This window comes from Eumetopias jubatus, unplaced genomic scaffold (genome assembly GCF_037043125.1).
Source record: "Eumetopias jubatus isolate StellerSeaLion01/CBP00866 unplaced genomic scaffold, mEumJub1_p1.0 scaffold_15, whole genome shotgun sequence".
Classification (NCBI taxonomy): domain Eukaryota; kingdom Metazoa; phylum Chordata; class Mammalia; order Carnivora; family Otariidae; genus Eumetopias; species Eumetopias jubatus.
The window spans coordinates 6,980,894-7,002,483 of NW_028274821.1; the positions used below are offsets into that span (position 1 = coordinate 6,980,894).

Below are 21,590 nucleotides of genomic sequence, written 5' to 3' on the forward strand. Positions count from 1 at the left end.
ATTAAAAAAAAAGATTTTAATTACTTATTTGGCAGAGAGAGAGAGCACGTGCACACAGGCAAAGGGAGCGGCAGGCAAAGGGAGAAGCAGGCTCCCCGCTGAGCAAGGAGCACTATGAGGGGCTCGATCTCAGGACCCTGGGATCAAGACCTGAGGTGAAGGCAGATGCTTAACTGACTGAACCACCCAGGTGCCCCAGTTAAACATTTTTGAGTGAGTGGGCCCTGTGTTTTGGCAGGTCCCTAACTGATCCAGGACTGCATGTCCTCACCACCCTGTCTCATCATATATAGTCTCAACAAACTCCTTGCTATTTCTTAAAGATGCTCCTTGCTTTTGTGCCTTTTGTACAGATCCCCTTCTACAAAAAAAAAAAAACCCTTTTGTCACTCTCTTTGCCTAATGAACTCCTACTCACCCCTAAAAACCTAGCCAAAATGTCACCTCCTCCAAAAAGCATTTCCTGGGCTCTCTCCCCAGGTGCATTGAGTCTATTCTTTGGCCCTGCTGAGCTTCATCTGCATCTGTTACCCCCTCTCAGACTTCTGTCTCCTCCCATCCCCTCATCTCGAGCTCCTGATGCATAACCACTGTATGCTCACATCTGCATTCCCCCTGCCCTGGGGAACCAAGCCTGCTACTTGATCGCTATCTGCTGCACCGAAGTGAACCCGGGATACATAATTGCCATGCATTGTGTGGGCCCAGGAGGTCACTGCATTTTCTACTCTTTACTCAACACACCTAATTACAAAAGGCAAGAGGAAACCGCGGAGAGCCAATGAGCGTGAAAACTGGGCCACAGGAATGTGGGCGTGAATTCTGCCACATTGTTCCAGGGCCATCCAACCCAGAGGGGCATCATAAATAGGGCCTCTCCAGTGTCTCCTGACTCGTGGGATTGTCTCCCTTTGACAATAGCTATGGTAATGTATCCATGAGAAGTTGGGAGCCTGGTTCTTACACCTCTGGACTTCTTCCGGGCTTCTGGGGCCTCTGGAGTCCAAAGAGCCCCTTGGGGTCACATGAGGATGAGCTCAGTTGTAGGACTACCCCACAGGACTCTAGTCTCTACAGGAAGCACTGACTGGCTTAGAGGCCAGTTGTGAGCGAACCTTTCAATCCAGGAGCAAGCAGACTCTCTCTCCCTCAAAGGTGTGTCAGTCCCACACTTGTGTGGTTGGTCTATTCCTGAGATATGTATCTATGACTTGACTTGTGGGTTCTAAAATCTCCCATTTCCTACCATATCTGGTAATCTCATGGATGATGCCACCTCTCAGCTTGTTCCATGCATGCCTCTGAAAGATGTTCATCTACCTTGCGGTTTCACTCTATTCTCTCCCCTCCTTGGTACCCGGGCAGATATTTGGTCTCCAAGTCACTGAAGGAACTTTAAGTCTCCTCACCCACACTCGTATGGTTTGGAGAGGCCCTGGGATCCTCTGGTTGGAGGACACACCTTTTCCTCAGGTTTAACACTAGATGTCTGGAAACACTACCTATCATAACCAGTTTAACGACTCTCATAAACTCCTTCTGGGTTCATTACACAATCTCAGGAAGCCTTCTCCCTATGTGTAAACAAAATCCGACCATCTTCGCCCCAGTTGGTTTTAGTCAGGAGTAATTTGAGAGCAGAGAAAGAGATAGACTTCTGGCAGAAAGAAGGCAGCCAGCTACCCTCGATTTTCTAGACCTGTCCCAGTCTGAGGAACCTTGCACCCAGAAGGCTAAGTGGGACTCCCCGATTTTCCTCGGCCGTTCCTTACCTCTGCTTGGAAAACTTTTGTCACCTTGAACTTTGGTCTCTAATGATTCCCAACTACGCCACCTGGCTGCCGACTGTTTACGTATCTGCCTCAACTTCTGCGGAGCTCTAACTCTGAACTAACCTTCCCCACCCCCACAAAGACCACAGAAATATTTACTCTTATCTTCAAGTGAGTTCAGATGTATTTGAAGAATTCTATGGTATTTTTAAAAGTTAAAATGAAAGTGGTCTCGTGTTGAGAGGTTGGGTCAAGAATCTGTCTGTAAATACCTTGGATACTTCTCTTAATCCTCACTGGAAGAAAAAAGGCAAAGAGAGAGCCAACTTGTTTGATTATTATTTGTGAAAGAACAGTCCTGTTTAGAATGTTAAACTTGCCAGAGAGCCACTAAAAGGAGCCCAGATGCCTTTTCATACAGGATGAGAGGAGGGCCCCCCAAAAACACAAATATGACATTGTATACTAGTGTCTTCAAGGAATAACATTGTGCCCAGGATCCAAATTTCCCCATTTGCACCTCCCCCAACAATAAGAAACGTTTGTAAGACACTTCACAGGTTTATAAAGACCCTGCCGATGGATTAGCTTGTTTGAGAACAATGGATTAAACAGAAGTTCTAGAAATAACCCTAAATGCATTTAAGATGACCTCCAGAGATCCCTCCAAAATCAAACATGGTGAGTGTAATCTTTTCACGTTAATACTTAAGGGTTTTGTTTACTTTTGGAATCTTGGAATGTTTAATGTTTGTGAGGCTCTTCAGCTCCCCTTCTCGGTGTTGCCTACACGGACAACAGATGTTGCCTGGGGAGTGGCGGAAGGCTGTAAAGGGGGAGAAAGAAAACCTAAGTAAAAAGCCACAGCTGCAAACCCACCTGCTGTGATCCACTAACCCTTTCTGAGCCCAGAGCACCGAGCAGGATTCACAAAGCCTATGGAAGCTCTGGGACGAGGCCCAAAGTCCAGGGAACTTTAGAGGTCTAGTTCTTAGATTCCATTAAGTCCTGTCGTCTACAGTTACCTGCTTGAGGTTAAAAAAGCAACCAAACTTTATTCAATCATTCCCACTTAAACAGTAGCAGATGTAAACTTTGTTTCTCAGGGTCTGTGGCTTCTGATTTGGCAACATCTCCATCCCTCCAGGGAACTCAGAAGCTCCTCCAGGTGACGCAACCTCAGCAGATTCTCCAGATGTAAGAAAGGAATCGATGAAGAGGAAGCAGAAACGGAGCCGACCTGTTACGTCTCCTGGTTGACAATTAACTTTTGCCAATAAAAAAGTAAAAACCCATTTTCAGACTCTTGAATGACCAAATCTAGTGTTTATCCAAGCAGTTCAAGCTCAAGGTCTCCTGGAACAGGCAGCACAGACAGGCTAATTAATTCCTATCAGAGAAATAACCTCCAGACAGGGAGAGAAATGGGCAGACTTTGGACAAGGATGTAAAAAGATGTGTGTGTATGTTGTGGGGGCGGGGGGGGTGCAGAAACCTAGAAATAAATTCACAGACAGACAGGAACTGCTAATTACCACATTAAAAAATGCTGTCATTCAAGGCTGCTTCAGCTTTATGCCATGGCCCAAATTCGGGAGACCAGATGGATCTTCTCTAATCAGTCCAAAGAATTCTCTGGAGATCAGCGTGGTTCTAGTGCTGGTTTCCTGAAAAGGTCACGCCTTCCTCGGGGTAGGGAGAGGCCCTCCAGTCTGGGAGCTTCGAGGCCATGTGCAGCTCACACTAAAATGGCTTCAGAACTGTTGTTGGCCAGGCTTGCTCTTCTTCTGGGATCCCCAAAGTAGAAGTAAAGTACATTTGGGATGACCCCAGCTTGATAAGAGTTCCCCAGGGTCTTCACTCAAAAACCCATACAACAGGAGAACGTGGGCGGTTCAGTGGGTTAAGCGTCTGCCTTCGGCTCAGGTTGTGATCTCAGAGTCCTGGATCGAGTCCCACATTGGGCTCCCTGCTCAGTGGGGAGTCTGTTTTTCCCCTCTCCCTCTGTGCTCTCTCTCTCTCAAATAGATAAATAAAATCTTAAAAAGAAAAAAAAAACATACAACTAAGCGGTTAGCCTGGGGACTAATGGGAGAGGCTCACCAATGGTTTACCTCTCCTTTCACGAGAAAGGTTTTGTCACCAGTGAGAAAAGATTTTGGGGGCACCTTCTACAAAGCAGGTGCAGTGCAAGATGCCATGAGTATGACAGACCCAAATCAGACAGCATTATTTTCTCTCCTCAGGAAACTGAGGTGAGACAGAGAAGTTGTGAAAACACAGCAATGCACTGATTGCACAGCAGCTGCACATGATACCAAAACGGGACATAAGACGGGATATGGGCCTTTGTCCTCCTGTCGTTATCTCAACCTGGGCTCTTGTAATATTTCCAAACATCCAGCCCAGGAATCCTACCACACCTGCTCAAGGCCATTCCTGGCCTTCTCCAGGAACTCCTTCTCAACTGTCTTCTTTGAAGCCCCAAGGCAAGATGTAGCTTTCTTGCAGCATTTACCACACTTGGGCTACTGTTAGTGGTATCTGCACGTGCACTGCCAAAAAAAAAAAACCCTTTTGTCACTCTCTTTGCCTAATGAACTCCTACTCCTCAAAATCCCCAAAACTACTTGCCTGGAGGATAGCTTTGGGGATTTTGAGGCCGTAACTGAGCTCCGTGGTTAAGACTGCAGTAATCAATTAGTGATGTCTGCCACAGGGCAGGGTTTGGGGAGGTGGTGCAAATGCAGTGTAACGTGTGGATGTAAATGAAAAGTGACAAGAGCACAGAGAAGGCAGATCATCTGACCAGCCAGAGAAGTCTATACAGCAAGAGTGGGAATTAGGAGATCCATCTTCAAGGATGAGTAGGGTAACAGTGGGTAAAACAATGAGCAAAAGCATTAGGGCAGCAAACTACAACATACTCCAGGAAAGCAAACACTACACAAGCTCGACCAGAATACCTGTTCAAATAGAGGGCTTACAAGGAGGAGCGGGGGGGGGGGAGGCTAACCACTGGAGACCGCCCCAAGTAAAAGATAGGATAAAATGGCGCCAAGAGACAGGCAAGGGATGGAGTGAGAAGGTGGAAAATAGGCTTTATGTAGTCACTGTAAAAAACTGAGTCTACAAGAATCATTTGAACTATGCTTTAGGTGTATCAAGGTCTGTTAGGAAGGAAGGAGACTTGCTTAATGGTTAAGAACCTCAGTTTTGGAGTCAGACAGTCCTGGGTACAAATCCCAGCTTTGACTGGGACCTCAGCCATGGGACTTAAGCCTTTTATGTTTCCTTCTCCTTATCTGCACCGAAGGGCAAACTTCCTACCTCATTGTACTCAGGGTCAAATGGGAAATAAACGTGCATAAAACTCACAGTAAGCCCTCAACAAATGTTAGCAAATCGTAGGCTTGGTGAACCACAAGAGAAATAACTTTCAAAGTAGAAAATGTGTCTTCCTCACTGTCCCATAATCTGGGGAGTCTTGTATGAAACCTGTTAAGTGGTTAATGGAATCAGAAGACAATGAAGAATATGAAATGCCCAGAGAAACTGAGCAAAATCAGTTTATCGTCCAGAAGCAGGAAGAGGCTTGGAGATGAGGCTTTCTGTGGTTAGGTATTTCTGATGGCAATGCATTTTTTGTTATTGTTGACTTAATTCTTTACTGAATTATAAGTAACCAGATAACTCTCGGGCAACAGAACAGTGGTAGAAAGATAATTTGATTATATTATCTCACTTGAGCTCTGTTCCCGAAGGGTTTCCTTCTTAGTTGAGTAAGTAAATGTAGCTTTAAAAACCCAAGGGCACTGAACCCAAGTAATTGTCTCAGGGCAGTTATAAGAATAAACACACAGCGTGGACCCTCTCTGGTCATTTCTGAATGGAAGTTCCAGCCCCAAAGGCCACCCCTTTGCATCAACATGTAGACCTCACAGAGTCACATGATACTCATGTCAGGAGCCTTCCTGGACACATGAAGATATGCTGTGACAGTTGTCCAATCTGTGGACACAGTTAGGGACCCCGAGACCAAGAAGGGCCTGGGTAACAAAGACCTCAGGCCGCACGTGAGGAACCGGTGGGAGAGTCTATCTCCTCAGTGCTGGCTCTGGGTCTCGTGCTGGAGAATGAGGCACAGCGTCCTCCTCGTCCTGGCTGAGCGGGGACTGCTGCCCAGAACTCACACAACCAGGGCCGGGGCCGGGGCCAGGGAAGTAACAGCCCAGAATACACAGCTTGAAGCGTCTGTGGGCTGGGACAAGGTCCTCCCACCCCGGAAAGTGCAGGCGTATTTGCTGGAAAGGAAATATTCTACTTCTGGTAATGGAACAGGCAGTTGGCAGATATTTTTCGAACGCAGGGTAGTAACATTTCTGGCAACGAGTGAGCCACTGAACACTTTCTTTCCATCAACAGAGGTGTTACTGTGGAGTGTACTAATTACAACAGAGCGCACTTTGTTGAAGTTTGGGCTGTTTCCTCAGCAAGTATAATGAATTAGCTCCTTCTAAATCTATCCACTGAGCCAAACTATAGCTCCAAAGTGAATTATTGGCTTAAAAGTCACTGTCTCCAATATTCTCTGCCATTAGATGCATGTTTAACATTCTAAATAGGAAAGGCCACTGAAAACACTTGCTACCTTAAGCACTGCTGCAGGGGTGTTTGATGTCATCGAAAATGAATTCATTTTCTCCAGTCCTCACAGCATACGTGACTCCCGATCTCCAGCACCAACTCTGGGGAGATCTGCAGCTCTTTAGGCGAACAGGGCTTCCCTGGCACCAGGCCAGGGTGTCGCTGATTCCCCACAGGACAGTTTCTTGGAGGCTCAGCTCTGTTACAGGTAATCACAATTTCTCACAAGTAATTAATGTGGAAAGCTTTCTCTCTTAACAAGCAAGCGCTCACACGAGCAGGCATATGCTCTCCAACAGCGAATTCCTCATCCCAGGTTTGTACCCCTTGTCTGATCTAGCCAGCGTTTTAGCCATGTCAGCTCTACCATATCCTGATCTGGCACACAGTAATTTTCTACATCAAGTGTCTTCATTTGAAGTTTCCCTTATTGCTTATGCTTGCTGCTCAAATTTTTGACAGGTGGATAACTTTGATTCTACAGGATTTGGGTTTTTTTTCTTTGCACTAAAAAAGATTATGCCTCACATTAAGCAACATCTAACAAGATATTGAATATCTATGAACAATCTTGTCTCTCTCTTTTTAAAAAGATTTATTTTAGAGAGAGAGTGAGTGCGTGCACCAACAAGTGGGGAGAGGGAGAGAGAATCTCAAGCAGACTCTCTGCTGAGTGTGAAGCCCAACGCAGGTCCTATGTGGGGCTCGATCCCAGGACTCTGAGATCATGACCTGAGCAGAAATCGAGAGTCAGATGCTTAACTAACTGCGCCACCCAGGTGCCCCTAATCCTCTCTTTTCTATTAAACTGAAAGACAGGCACAGACACATACGTCTCCTTTTGCCCTTCTCTGTACTTTAGCAATTTACCTTCAAAGTCCTCCCAATAGAAGGCATTAAGAATGTGTATACAACATAAGGTATGGAGCAGAGTCCAACACCTGTGATAATTTTTTGAAAGATTCATTTTACAATTTTCTGTTCATATAGCTTTGTGTGGGGTTTTGGCTTGATAGACTTGAGGTATATATACCACACAGAGGACAACCAAAAATCAGAATCTCTTTAGTGAGTCCGCAAGTCTGCTTGGTTCTGATTTGGTTTCAAAAATGAAAGCATCAGGCATGGACATTCAAAGCCCAAAATTCTTTTCCTAATTCTTTAATACATGGAATTTGGGCCAAGCCAGTTAAAGGACCTCTTCTCTAAAGTACTTAATTAAGCAGATACATGCAAGATATGTATACATATGCATACATACACAGGAACAACATAAGTTTATTAGACCTCATATTCCTGAACGCTGCCCTGGTAATAGTTCCATATACAAATTATATTATTTATTTACTTATTTTTACAATTTACATTATTAAACTCAAGTCACAGAGGTTTACAAGTGACTCAACATCAAGATCATCTCATCCTCCCATAATGACTTTTATCACTTGCTTACTGTCCTATGGAAGAGCTTCTAGAGATAAACTGAGGAACGATGATGATACAATCACTGAGCGAAAGGATTAAAGCTAGAAGGAACCGCAGAGATTTTCTAACCCAGGGTCAACAAGTATGGAGGACACATGCCCATACTCTCTGCTCCTAAGCCCTTGGCAGACATCAGTAATCAATTCCAGAACTTCTGTTTCCAATTCTTTCTCAACAAACATATTCCACCAGACAGTCCACTATCTATAAAGGGGAGGTGGCACGTGAATGAAATCCTTTCTTTTCCAGCTTACCCAAATTCCTTTTCTTTCTGATAAGAAAACAAAGGCCCAGACAGTTTAAATATCAGATACACTCTCTTAAAGAGCTCTGAAGAGTCAGTCCCATTACTTTAAGGTCTCATTTCATTTTCCAGGATTTGCTAGGAGTAATAGGGTGCTTTGGCCCTCAAGGGGTCTGTAATCTAGTTCTGAGGAAGATGGCTGTGCTTGATATATATATGTAGACTAATTGTTAATCTGGGTTACCATTGCAGATTGGAGAATGCTGAAGTAGGCAGAAGAGAATTTATGGAGGAAATGGAGTTCAAGCCAAGGTTAGGGCTCATTTATTCACTCAATAAGCAAGGACAATGTCCTACTCTCTGGGTCATAAATGTCTCATCAACAAATCAACAAATGTATTGAGCCTACCATGCGTTGTGACAGATGCTGTGGGTTCAGGGAGGCTCATGGATTGGTGGGGGAGGCAAAAAAAAAAAAAAGAATATGTTCTAACTGCAGAGAAATGCATACAAGTAGATATTGCTTCTGCACAGTGGGAGCGCACAATAGTTCTTTTTCAAGTCTGTGCCACTTCTAGGACGCTCTCTCCTGTTAGAGATGGCTACTTCCTTCCCCTAGAGGACCAAATCTGGCCATACCCTATAGTTCAACCTGCTGAGCACCTCGAGTTAACTGTCACTTCTTTTCCACTTCCATTGCGGCTGTGCAGCTGAGGCCCCTAGCTCTCCCTGTCTGCCTACCTGCAAGACCGCCCTCCCAGGATCCATTCGCCACATGCACCTGCTTCAGTGATCTTTTCCAAGCACAGCTCTGACTGTGTCCTTGCCAACCTAACCCTCAGACCTTGTCCGAACTCGTCAGCATGGCATTCCAGGCCCTCCGAGAGCTGCCTCTGCCTCTTTAGCAGCCTTGCTCATTTTGTTTTTCCATATCCCTCAAGCATACCCTCCGCCGCAGTCATGCCAAGCCCCTCTGTTAGAAGGTAGGAAAGGCAGACTTTGAAGGTGGAGGGAAGAGCTGGGCAGCCTCATGAACAGAGGCATAAGGGTGGGTCTGAGCCCAGAGTGGAGGCCAGCCTGGCCGATGAGTCTGCCAAGTCTCACTGGAGCAGGATTCCTCCAAAGGCCCACACGGGGATTCGCAGAATCCTGGAGGCATGTTTCTGCCCCTTTCCAGTCTCAGGGGAGAAAAGAACAGTACAGACCAAAGGACACCACCCCAGTACGGCACTGTGATTCCTAGGAGGGTCGGCGAGGACCAAGTATGACAGGGAGCTGGGGAGTAAGACAGAGAGAAGCCGCTCAAAGGAGAGGAAGGAAAGGAACAGGGGGACCAGTTTTCATCTGAGTGACCGTGACACTGAGTCTCAGTTCCTGCATCCCTAGGTGGGCATTTTTATTTATATATATACATATATATGTATATATATGCATGTATATAAAATTATATAATTATATATATATATAGATATAGGCAACACCTACTACATAGCTGCAAAACATTTTCATTGCCTTTTTTCTTAAGCATTTCCTAATACTTCACTAGGCATGATGCAAATGAGATTAGAGTTTAAGAAGTCAGATGCATCGCAGGTTACGCGCACCACAGCCTCCTCAACCTGGCTTTGCTTCCTCCCCCTGCCTCCGCCAGTCCGTGGTCAAAACAGCGGCCAGGGGAGCTGATTAAAATACAACCAGACCACGCTGCTCTACTCAGAACCTTACAGTGGTTTCCCATCTCCCAGTAAAAGTCAAAGTCCTTAGAGGAGCCCACGCTCTTCCACTGCTCTGTCCCCTCCTGGCCTCCTGCCTCCACCCACTCCCTCCCTGCACCCCTTGTTCTTTCTCAAACAAGCCAGGATGCTCCCTAGATATCTGTGCACCTGTTCCTCCACCTCTTTCTAGTCTTCATTCAGTGGTCACCTTCTCAGCAGGACCGTCCCTATTGTCCTTATTTAAAAAAGTGCAAGCCCCTCCCAGCCCCCTCCCTGCTCTGTGTTACTCTTGAGCACCCTCACCATCGGACACACTCTGTATTGCAGCCTACCCATTTATTCTGTTTACGGTTTACCTCTCGGCACTTGAACGAGAGTTTCATGAGGAAAGGGGTTTTGATTTGTTCACTGCTGTGCGCCCAGGCTCCACAACAGTCTCTACGGAATGAACAAATGATTTAAGTGTTGGTCGCTGCAGGTATATTCCAAGACTGAGCTGATTAGAGGCCCATCAGTACCAGGCATGGGAGTCACCAGACCAAATGAGCTTTATCAGTAATGATATACATTCTGGAATGTTGTCACACGCAAGGCTTTGCGCAGGTGAGCTGCACCCTGAGCCGGCTGCAGCCAGCCCCTGTCATCAGAGGCTTCACAGACACAGAGAAACAGAGGAAGCAAGCATATACCACGACTCTATGGAGCACTGCCAAATATATGCTGGGAGAGCCTCCAGGGTAGGAGACATGAAGCTGGGGCAAGGGTATTACTGATTACGTGAAAGAATTGTTCTCCATGTCAAACAGCGGAATCGGAATCTATAAAGGATTGCTTTCTTAGCGCGCTGAAGAAAATTATTCAGAATGAATAAGCTTATAACATCTACTTCCTTTCCTGAAAATCTGCAAGGTGGAAATCAGGTTTTTCAAATGCCTGAAATAAAGCAGGTCCTGGACAGAAAGCTCCAGCTCTATGTTGTGAATGGGGTGAGGGTTCCACGAATGCTTTACCAACACGATCCACACAGTCCCCGGCATGATTTTTCAACTCCACAACGGTGTGAAAGCGATACGTGTGCATAGAAACCGGACTTCAAGTTTTTGAATTTTGATCTTTTTCTGGGCCAGCGAGATGGGGTACAATCCTCTCTTGTGACGCTGGGCATGGCAGCCACGTGACTGCGAGGGTAAACAACCAACACACTCGCAACCATTCTGCACTCCACAACCACCGTTCTTCACTTTCTCTACAGTGTTCAGCAAATTACGTGAGATATTCAACACTTCTTTAAAAAATAGGCTTTGTGTGAGAGGATTTTGCCCAACCGTAAGCTAATGTAAATGCTCCGAGCACATTTAAGGCAGACTAGGCTAAGCCATGGTGTTCAGCAGGTCAGGTGTATTAAATGTATTTTTTGAATTATGATATTTGATATTTTCAACTTACTATGGGCTTATTGGGACATAACCCTATCCTAAGTTGAGGAAGATCTGTACGTGAAATGATCATTAGTGGGTCACTTGAATCGGAATGCTGTGACACAGAATTTTTACACACAGTGATTCTGTTGGACAGAATTCTCAGTTGGAGCACAAAAATTCTACTCTTAGAATTTCTGCCTGTTAAACGAATTGAGAAGCAGGCTATGGGGCACAAAACAAAATGGTTAATCCTTCCCGTATCTTCGTTGTAAAAAAAAATGCTCTTTAACTGCATTTCCCCTCACATCCTAGGTCTTGAAAAAATCAGAGGCTTCAAGCTGGCTCATAAAAACCTTTGCCCCTCATTTCAAAAATCAAAATATTTCAAAGTGTCAGGGCTGCTGAATTAGAGCCAGGACCAAACATTTTGATGGCTATAATCAGAAGATGACATTCTGTCAGGGTAGTTAATAAATTTCTTCTTCTTAAAAAAGGTCCAGAAAGGAGGCTGCACGAGAGAGCTTGTGATTTCTTGTATCAATTAAGACTTTTAAAATAAACTCTCTATCAGTTTAGATATGGACTCAGCCTCACTGTTGTAAGTTAGCTGGAATTTCATTCTGGTTCAACAATTGAGCTCGTGCAGACAACACAGAGGTATGCTTTCCACTCACACACAGTGCTCTGGAGAAAGAAAAGAAAAAAGGAAGACCTCGGGAGGTGCCTGTGATGGGCACACTGGGGATGGCTCAGGCTTCACACTTTTCGGACCAGGAGCGGAAACCCTTAGGATAGCCCTGTGTTGCTCCTGGAGGAGCAAATGTCCAGAAAGACTTCAGTGGGGGCACTTGACATTTTTATATGGTGGTTTCTCTTTCTTGAGAAGAGTGTCTGAATCAAGCTCCTGTGCTTCACCCAGATTAAAAACTGTTGGAAAGTGCCCTGCTGCCAAAGGCCAGATCTGCAAAATGGGCATGTAATTCCTCTTGACCCTGAAGCTGTATTTTTCAACAGGTTCCAAAGGCCAGGGAACAACTGCTCAAAATCCTTTCCAAACCAGCTTCCAGTGAATGGGTACATTGAAGTGTGGTATGCAACACTTGGTTAATAGGTGAGTATCTTTGGAGAATTCTAAGGCCAAAAAGGCAGCATTATTTCACTTTCACCAGGAACTGGGAGGGAAATGTTGGCCCTGAGTTACCCAGTAACCATCCTTAAGAAGGGCCTAACAATTAACTCTGGACTTTTACCACTAGGGAAACAAACAAGGCCATCTCATCTGTTTGGACGCAGGGAAATCAATTCACTCTCTCTGTGGTATATTATTTAAATGTAGCGGGGGCAGGATAAACCTTCCCTAAAGACCCCTAAGCCACTTGGCCCTTGGGGGAAATAGAGTTAAGCAGATAAGAAAGACTTGCTTCTCTACTTTTCTCCTTTCCTCCCACAAACGGCCTCTGTAAAAGCAATTCCAAGATGTTATTTCTTTACTAGAAGCCTGACTTTATTTTGCACAGGTTCTGGAGGAGCAAATCTGACTCTGAGGATTCCGTTAACTTCCATAGGTTTTTGTGGGGTAGGGCATCAAGTGTGGGAGTAGGCAATGCCAAATATTCTGAGAGTCAGAAGCATCCCTGGAGAAGGCGCATGAGGTCCGGAGGCTGCCACCCCACCCCTTTTCAGCAAACCCAGATCGTGTTTCCAAAGCAAGGTGGGGACTTCAAAGTAATCTCACCTGCTGGGTAGCCCCACCTGTGTGAGCTCATAGAGGAAAGGAGAGAGACTCCAGCCCCAAAGGGGTGCATCCCAGAGCCTAACTTTTAAGACAGGCAAATTGGCAGAAATTCATAATCTAAATAGGAACAACTCCATACCTCTGAGCAATGGCTCAGACATCTGCTTAGTAGAGTAATCTGTCAGGAATGAATCATTTAAATACACCCTTGTTTAAAAACACGCAAATAGGACTTAAATATTATTTTCAGAAAAACAATGTGGAGAGCAATGTAGCTCAAGGAGGCTATTTTGGCAGATTACCGGGGTGGGAAAGGAAAAAACGTGAGTTCTCTTAGCTCTCTCTCCCCCCAGTGACCTCCTGGAGGCCAAAACTGCACAGCCCTGAGTTTGGGCAAGAATTTGGCCCAGGGTGAGTGGCAACACCCTCTATCTCCCTTCCCTGGGGGGGGGGGGCGCCATCCCTGAGGCTAAGGTGCCTCTTCCAGTCCGACCGAGGACCGTAATCCGCACTCGATCCCTGTCCCGGCAGCACGGTTCCGGAAAAAATGGGGGGAGCACATAGGACTGAAAACCTAATAATAAACCATGTTTGCCTCCCAACGGGAAGGACCTAGAGCTTCCCTTTCCCCTTCCAAGCCCCTCTGATCATTTTGGGTAAAGCAGGAGCCCGCAGCTCGTGGAGCACCCAAATGGGAGTCCCCGAGGAGCTTTGTTCTTCGCACGCAGACATCGGCACCCTCGCGGAGAAGCCCCCGCCTGGCTCCGAGGCCGACGGGGGCGCCGAGGTGCACCCGCGGCGCCTCGCCCACCCTCGCACCCGCCGGCCCCGCACGCGGCCTGGGAGCCGGGAGCGCGTGAGGGCGCGCGCGTCGCCCACCCGCCACGCCGCTCACCTAGCACCACCGCGGCCACGGTGGACAGTAGCAGCCAGTTGTTCTTCAGGAAGCGCCTGCAGTCGCATCCCTTCCTCGCCGGCTTCCCCATGGCGGGCGCCGGGGCCGGGAGCCGCCGCCGCCGCGGCCGCTGCTATTGTGCGCGGAGCTCGGCAGTGCGCGCGGGGACCGGTGGAGGCTCCGCGGCGCAGTGGGGGCGGGAGGCGGGCGCGCGGGGGAGAGGGTGCGCGCCGGTTGCTGCGGCCGCCGCTGTCGCTGTCACCGCCGCCGCCGCCACCTGAGACCGCGCGTCGCGCCTGCAGCCCGGGCAACCTCGCCGGCGGTGCGCGCTCGGCGCGCGCGGCTCCTCCTGCCGCCGCCGCGCTCTGCGGCGCCCGGGCCAACCAGCAAGGAAGGAGGGAGGGGCGGACGGCCGCGCGGGGGGGTGGGGGCGTGCGCCGTGCGCGCGGGGTGCCGGGGAGCCCGCAGCCCCGAGCCCGCCCAGCCTTCACCTGGAGTCTCTGCTTTTTTTTTTTTTTTCCGCCCCCCTGTCCTGCCAGCCCAGCTTTTCGGATTTAGGTTTTCCTCGCCTAGCCCAGGTGGGCGGAGCCACTATGGCTTGGACCTCTCCCTGCACACCCCCTCCCCTCCGCTTTCTGCACGCCAGCCCCTGGGCACCGCGAAGCCCTTGCCAGTGGGGAGAGGTGAGGGAAACAGCTCTGTCGTGGGTGCCCTTTGCTGCCCGCAGTAGCCTCGGCTTTGCCAAACGTCTAGAAAGCTTGAAGCCCCTAGCGGGAGGGGAAGAGAAAGTGCTGAGGTGGGGGGAGCAGAACAGGACTTTGTGAGCTCTCACCTCTAATCCCCCCCCACCCCCGCCCGTATTATTAACTCTTCTCTCGAAGTAGCAGGAGGTGAGGCACCAATAGGATGGTCTGTGGACACAGGGCTTGCAATGGGCCCTCTTAGAAACTTGACTGGCTCTGTGGCCGCCAAAGGCCCCCGAACTGGGAGACTTGGCAGAGTAATGAGGTCTGAGCGCCTGGCCGAGCAGTGCTGGGTGAGGGTGGGAGGGCCCATCCCTAAGGCCAAATGCACTGGAAAGGCAAACAGGGGAGTTGGAGAAATCAGGTAAGTGGTGCCAAATATATTCCGCGAGGCTAAGTGACTTTTCGAGTTCACTTCCATTCTTCTACCCCATTATTTCACCGTCACTTAGACAAACTCTTTCCTTTCCTTTCCCACATCACCACCTCCGCAGCTCTAGGCGGGCTTTATGTCAGCTTTCCTAACATTAGGTAAGCTCTGCACCTCTTTTTGCTATTGTGGAGGCTACTGTGTGAATGGGGAGGGTGGGGGAGCTCCGCAACTGGATTATCTGATGACTAAAACCCCACAGTTAGAGCTTCATTCCTTTGGCTGAAATTTTGATGCAAGCCTTCTTAAGAGATTATAATTCAGCTTTATGAATCACGTACACTTTAGTATGAATGACTTTGTCAGCTCCTTTCCAGAAACTAAATTTTGAGAGAAGGAAGGATAGAGGGGTATCAAGGTCACTCTGTGCCTGAGCGGGATCTGAGGAAATGTCAGGAGGGAAACTATCAAGAAAGAGGAGCTAGAGATAGCCATCCCACACACACACACAAAAAGCTGGAAATACTCAGGTGTCCAACATAAAAGGAATGGCAAATATATTATGAAACTGTCACGCAGTAGTTCATTATGCAGCTTATAGAAAGGAAGTTTATAAAATTTTTAATTGCACGAGATAGCATATGTTATGATATTATGGGGGGGAAGGAAGATTAAATTGTGTATACAGTTTGGTCACAACTATGTAAAGCAAACAGAAAACAAAATCATATACTTAGAAAAAAAAGTCTAGGAGGAAATACACCAAATTTTTAACCACGATTGTCTTTGGGTGATATAATAGCATGTTCGAATCTTTCTGCTTTCTTTCTGTATTTTCCCAACTGTTTCCCGTAAGCATACTCATGCCCATTACAGTTGTGGGTAGGGCTGTATTTAAGAGAGAAACAGGCCCTAAAGAGAGAAAAAAGTGGAAGAACTAAGGAGAACTTTGTACATCACAACTTTTTGGGGTATAATAGAATAACTACACCTGGGTTTTGTGGGTAGGATATTTAGGTTTAAATCCCAGTACCACCCCTTACCGGCTGGGTAACTTTGGGCAAGTTACTTAAGTGTTTTTGTGTGTGTGTCTCAGTTTCTACATCTGTAAAATGGAGGCATTAATACTGTTTATCTCACAGGGATGTTGTAAGAGTTGAATAGAGTGTTTTTAAAAGACAGTGCCTGGTACACAGCAAGCACTCTCGCTAGTTTTACTTGGAGTTAACATGAGCAGGCATCTTTTAGTCCCTCTCTCCTGTGGTGGCCTGCCTGTCAGGAACGTACCCTGAACTACTCAGACCCACAGGAACTCTTGCATATTTATCAAGAGTAATTACCCTTTAAAGTTGCCATTATCTAAATCTACCGCATTTTCACACCTAACGCTCATAGAGTGCGTACTTGCTTTATGCTTATTTAAATCATGCAATTTTAAAATAGTGCAATATAAAAAGATGAATAAAGCCACCATGTATACACTAATTTTGAAATAATAAAAATCTCCTAAATTATATAAGAGTCAAGAATCTCAAAAGTTCAAAGCAGGCGGGCCAAGGGAATGATAAACTGCATTTAGGCTATTGCTCTATGGCAGTTCCACTTTAGCTGGCAATAAAAAATAATTAATAAGCAGACATAATGCACTTGCCATGTGCCAGGCAGCTTTCTAACCACTTTGCACACATTACCTCCTTTGATCCTCCCAACGACTGAATGCGTAGGGACTGTTGTTATACCTCATGGGACTCTTGGAAGAATCAGGTGAGCTACTGTGTGTCATCATCATCTTCCTCTTACAGCTGAAGAATCTGGGGCACATAGAAGGTAAGTAACTTCCTTCAGTTCCCTCGGTTGGTAAGAGGACCATCAAGGTGAGCTAGGTGGTCTGGCTCAAGGTGAATGCACCAACTCTGTGCATGAAACCAGCGCCTCTTGTACGAGGAACAAATACAGAATTGTTACGGGGAAATTACTTAAGTTACTTTATGTAAGATCTTCAGGAGTCCATCTGTCTGAATCCAGGAGACGTTAGGGGGTCTTGAAGTGCTGTGCTCACGTGGAAGCTGCCTACATTTTATGGGGCGGGGGCTGAACTCTTGAATTCACTCTCCATTGCTACAGTGGCACCTAATTCTATGATTTCTTTGCCTGAGATAAGCATTGCTTATGGGTAGAGGAAGCATCACTTTGCGGGGGGAGATGGGAGACCTAGGACCTCAGTTTTATTTTTTTAATTTTCATCGCCTGTGATAGTCATGGATGCAAATGATCTCAAATTGAACTAAAGTTAAGAGGCATTTCCCTTGTAAGCTCTCCCTGAGGGGAACTTGACCACTAGGTCTTGGAACAAAAACTTCACCCTCCCAGGGTAAGAACTTAAAGCCAAGTAGAAAGAATTGTTAGGGTTTGTCCCCTTCCAATAGGTGTTAACATCTCCTTTTTTCCAGACCCCTCAAACTCCTTCACCCTGCTGATATCTTTAGCCATTTCTTAATATATTACGTTTTGCCAGTGTGCTTTTTTTTTTTTTAAATTTAAGCAACTCTGGTATTTCTTTACTGTTATTGTTTCTTTTTTTTCTTCCTCAATTATTGACTCATGGACACTCTTGTTATTAAAGAAAAGAGACTTTGACTTTGCCATACAAGGTTACATCATCAGGTGACAGCGTGGGCTTATATATTACTTGGGACAGAAATGAAAGGCAAAAGAGACAAAAACTAAGACATCAGCTTCTGATCACCTCCAGAAATAGTATGCTGGTTGCATTCTACCATCATAAAACATATGCAGTTGGTTGCTTTGTCCTTATGCTGTGCTAATGGGGAGAAGGAGGTCATGGGGTACCAGAGTCTCCTTCAAGCATCTACAGCTGTGTGACTGATGGATGGTAAGAAGATGCTGTCAGCATATTCACTCTTTTTAGCAATCTCTTCCTTATTTAATTCACTTCCCAATTATAATTTAAAAGGTAAAAGAACTATAATCCATTAAATCTTCACAATAATTCTCCAAGCAATATTTTATAAAGATGATTTGGCCTGAAGAGACTTATATATTATTTAGATGTCCTTGAACTCTGAATTCAACAGAACTTTGCCCACAGGCATTATTGCTTGCTTTGACAAACTGAAGAACAATTCTATTTCATTTTAGACTATATATATGTATACTATATATATAGGTATCTACTTCGTAGAAGCTTGTCCTTGAGCGATTCGTTTGACCTCTCTGAACCTCATTTCCTCATCTGAAGATACCGTGTGAAGTAATAAATACAAATGGCCGATATGTATTTGAAACATGAACAAATTTTCAATCTCACAGGTACTCAAGGAAATGAAAACTTAAACCAGTATTTGTTTACCAGTTAAACAAAGATATTTTAAGATAAAGTATTTTAAAATGTGTAATTTTAAAATTATAAATTGTAAACTTAGAGAAAGTATGTGGAAATGGGCAGCGTCACAAACTCCTGGTAGACCTGAAAAATGCTATGACTTCTCTGAGGCTAGCTAGGCAATTTGTAACATCTTTCATCAAAAGTGTTTGTATTCTTTAACTCAATCATTCTACCTCTACAACTTTATTCCAAACAAACAAACAAACAAAAAAACTGGTGGTGGGGGGAGGGCTGTCCATTCCAGTTTAGTTGGAAACAATTTCACTATCTAATAAAGTGGATTGGGTAAAGATTGGTTAAGTGTGTAAAGATACACTGGACAATGGAACACCGTTCAGGTATTGAAAAGCATATTTCAGCAGAATGTTGAATTACATGGGAAAATGGTAAGGACACACAACCATGTTTTGAAATGGCAAAAGTAAGTTATAAAACAGTGGGTGAGTTGTTCTTTTTATGAGGCTGTAGTCATTTATTATTTGTATACCTGAAAATATAAAACTTAAAATATGCATATTGTAATTACAATTAAGTCTGTGTGTGTGTGTGTGTGTGTGGGTGGGTGGGTGGGTGGGTGGGTGGGTGTGTGGTAATCTGAATGTTTCTTTTTTTTTTTTAAGACCTATTTATTTGACACAGAGAGAGAGCACAAGCAAGGGGGAACAGCAGAGGGAGAAGCAGACCCCTGCTGAGCAGGGAGCCCAATATGGGGCTGGATCCCAGGACGTTGGGCTTAAGACCTGAGCTGAAGGCGGATGCTTAACCGACTGAGCAACTCAGGCGCCTGGTAATCTGAATGTTATTAATATGTGAGCTCGTGTTCTTTGCTCTGTTAGGCCAAAGTGTTCATATGCTTGGGAGATTAGGGTTTGTTACAGAAGGAATTTATTTATTTTTTATTTTTTATTTTTTTAAAGATTTTATTTATTTATTTGAGAGAGAGAGAATGAGAGATAGAGAGCACGAGAGGGAAGAGGGTCAGAGGGAGAAGCAGACTCCCCGCCAAGCAGGGATCCCGATGCGGGACTCAATCCCGGGACTCCAGGACCATGACCCGAGCCGAAGGCAGTCACCCAACCAATTGAGCCACCCAGGTGCCCCGTACAGAAGGAATTTAAAGAACAAAATGTACTAACATTCCACTTCTACATGAAGTGTAGGATTATGTAGCAGGAAAGGCTATTATCCTGAGAAAGAATGTTTCATATTCCTTCACCTCCTCATTAGAATATCAAAATCCCAGCAGGAAGAATCCATCTCATAGAATTCTCTGTAGTGGAGGAAAGCCACCCCATTACCTATAGGCATCACTCTGTTGCAGTAGGAGGTGAAGACACAGGGGAATCTGATGAAAGACTTACCACTTTCTGGTCAAGGGTTGGTGGGAAGACTAAAGGGAGAGTAAAAGAGAGGCTGGTCCTGTTTTCTCTCTCCAGGCTTTGTCCAGGAAGGCGGTATATGTTAGAGAAAAGAGGGTGACAGCTCTGTCTCTGACCACCCATTAGGGGGCTGCCTCCCAGGCTGTCCCTTACCAACCTGGGGTGCAGCCACATCAACACAAATGTGGCAGGAAGTGTTGTCAGGCAGTGAGAGGATCTGAGATTTCACTTCCCAGCCACCCGTGGCTCCTGGTGGCAGGGATGCTGAATGGAGAGCCACGGGATGGGCTTTGCAGGACAAGGTGACTCTCAGAGTTTTGGGGGGAGGGGGTCCCGTGTGAACTGGCCCGATGCAGAGACTCACTTATTTATTACTATAAGTAGCTGAGGTCAGACTGAGGCTATTCTAGATGTCCTCAGCTCTAATGAAGCCAAGAGAAAAAGCAGAATATATCTTCCCGACTGCAGGTTTTAACCATGAAGGCCCGCAAGGCAAGTTGCAACCAGGGACAGTGTTCTGGACACTAGGATCCAAACGAGCCCACACATTACATTGGGTTGTTTATGTTTTAAAGTCTCTCTTTTTCTACAACAGACACCCCCCCCCCCCCAATCTCATTTGTTTGTTGAAGGGACTGGGTCATTTGTCCTACAAGATTCCCCACATACTGGATTTGGCTGATTGCTTTTTCATGGTGGTAATTAATGTGTTTCCCTCCCCCACTGTTTCCTCTAAGCTGGTGGTTAGATCTAGAGGTTTGATAGTTAGCAGTGCCAAGATTGAACAAACAGTGGATTCTGATGTCAGCCTGATTCATCTGGGATAAATTCACCGTCAACTTTTTGAATATGGTTTTGGCATCTGTTAGTGATGGTTGCTTAAGATCATTTTATTTAGTCTGTTCTAATTCTATCATTCCTCTGAATATATTTGCTGGGATTCTTCTATAAAAAGAATTTTTACCTCATCAGCTATTGGGTTACCCTGAAATAGAATTTGTACAAAAAAGGCAGGATCCACGATCAACTTTTTCCCTTTATTGGTTTTCTCAATCATGAATTGGTGCACAAGCAACCTCCGATAGTGACTGATGATTTGTTTCCTTGTTTTTTTATTAGTATTATTATGAATACTACTGTTGAACACTGATGGACACTGTATTAGTGTTATTATGTTTACTAGTGTTATTATGAATACTTTTATTAGTGTTATTTTGAAACACATAAATCCCCATCCAAAACATATAAATCAATGTGCACATCAGTTACAATCATGATTCTTTTCCTTGCTCAAATTGTCCCATCTTTAGCTAACGGGAGTCCCTTCATTTTGGCTCCCGTGTCTTTTGGCCAAACCATGTGTCTTCAAATAGTGGTCTTATTTTCTGGCTCAGCAAGATGTCCCAGGACCCTCTTACACATTTGTTGCCCTGGAATCAGCCATTTCTCCAAAGGCTCTGGGTTCCTTATCATGGAGAATAGTATTTAGAGACTATAGTCTTGGTGATGGGGATGCTCATCACTACCAGGTTGTCAATATTTCTAGGCATTTTAGTGGACAGCACTCAGAAATACATAGTTCATAGAAAGGGACAAATAATGAGTTCATACTAATGTTTCCTATTCAAATTTTCTTATGGTAAAATATCCATAATACATTTTACCATTTTAACCATTTTTAAATGTATAGTTTTGTGGCATTAAGTGCATTTACAATGTTCTGCAGCCATTAACCCCCATCCATCCCCAGGGCTTTTTCATCTTCCTAAACTGAAACT

General features: G+C 45.5%; 1 protein-coding gene across 1 annotated transcript in view; it reads right to left on the bottom strand.

Annotated features, from left to right (window-relative positions):
- Positions 1-14,005, bottom strand: part of SLC1A1 (solute carrier family 1 member 1) — a 74,326-nt gene extending 60,321 nt beyond the window's left edge. The window contains exon 1 of the mRNA XM_028117404.2: positions 13,915-14,005. Coding sequence (XP_027973205.1) covers positions 13,915-14,005 — 91 coding nt within the window. The remainder of the gene's footprint in view (positions 1-13,914) is intronic.
- Between the last annotated feature and the right edge of the window lie 7,585 nt (positions 14,006-21,590).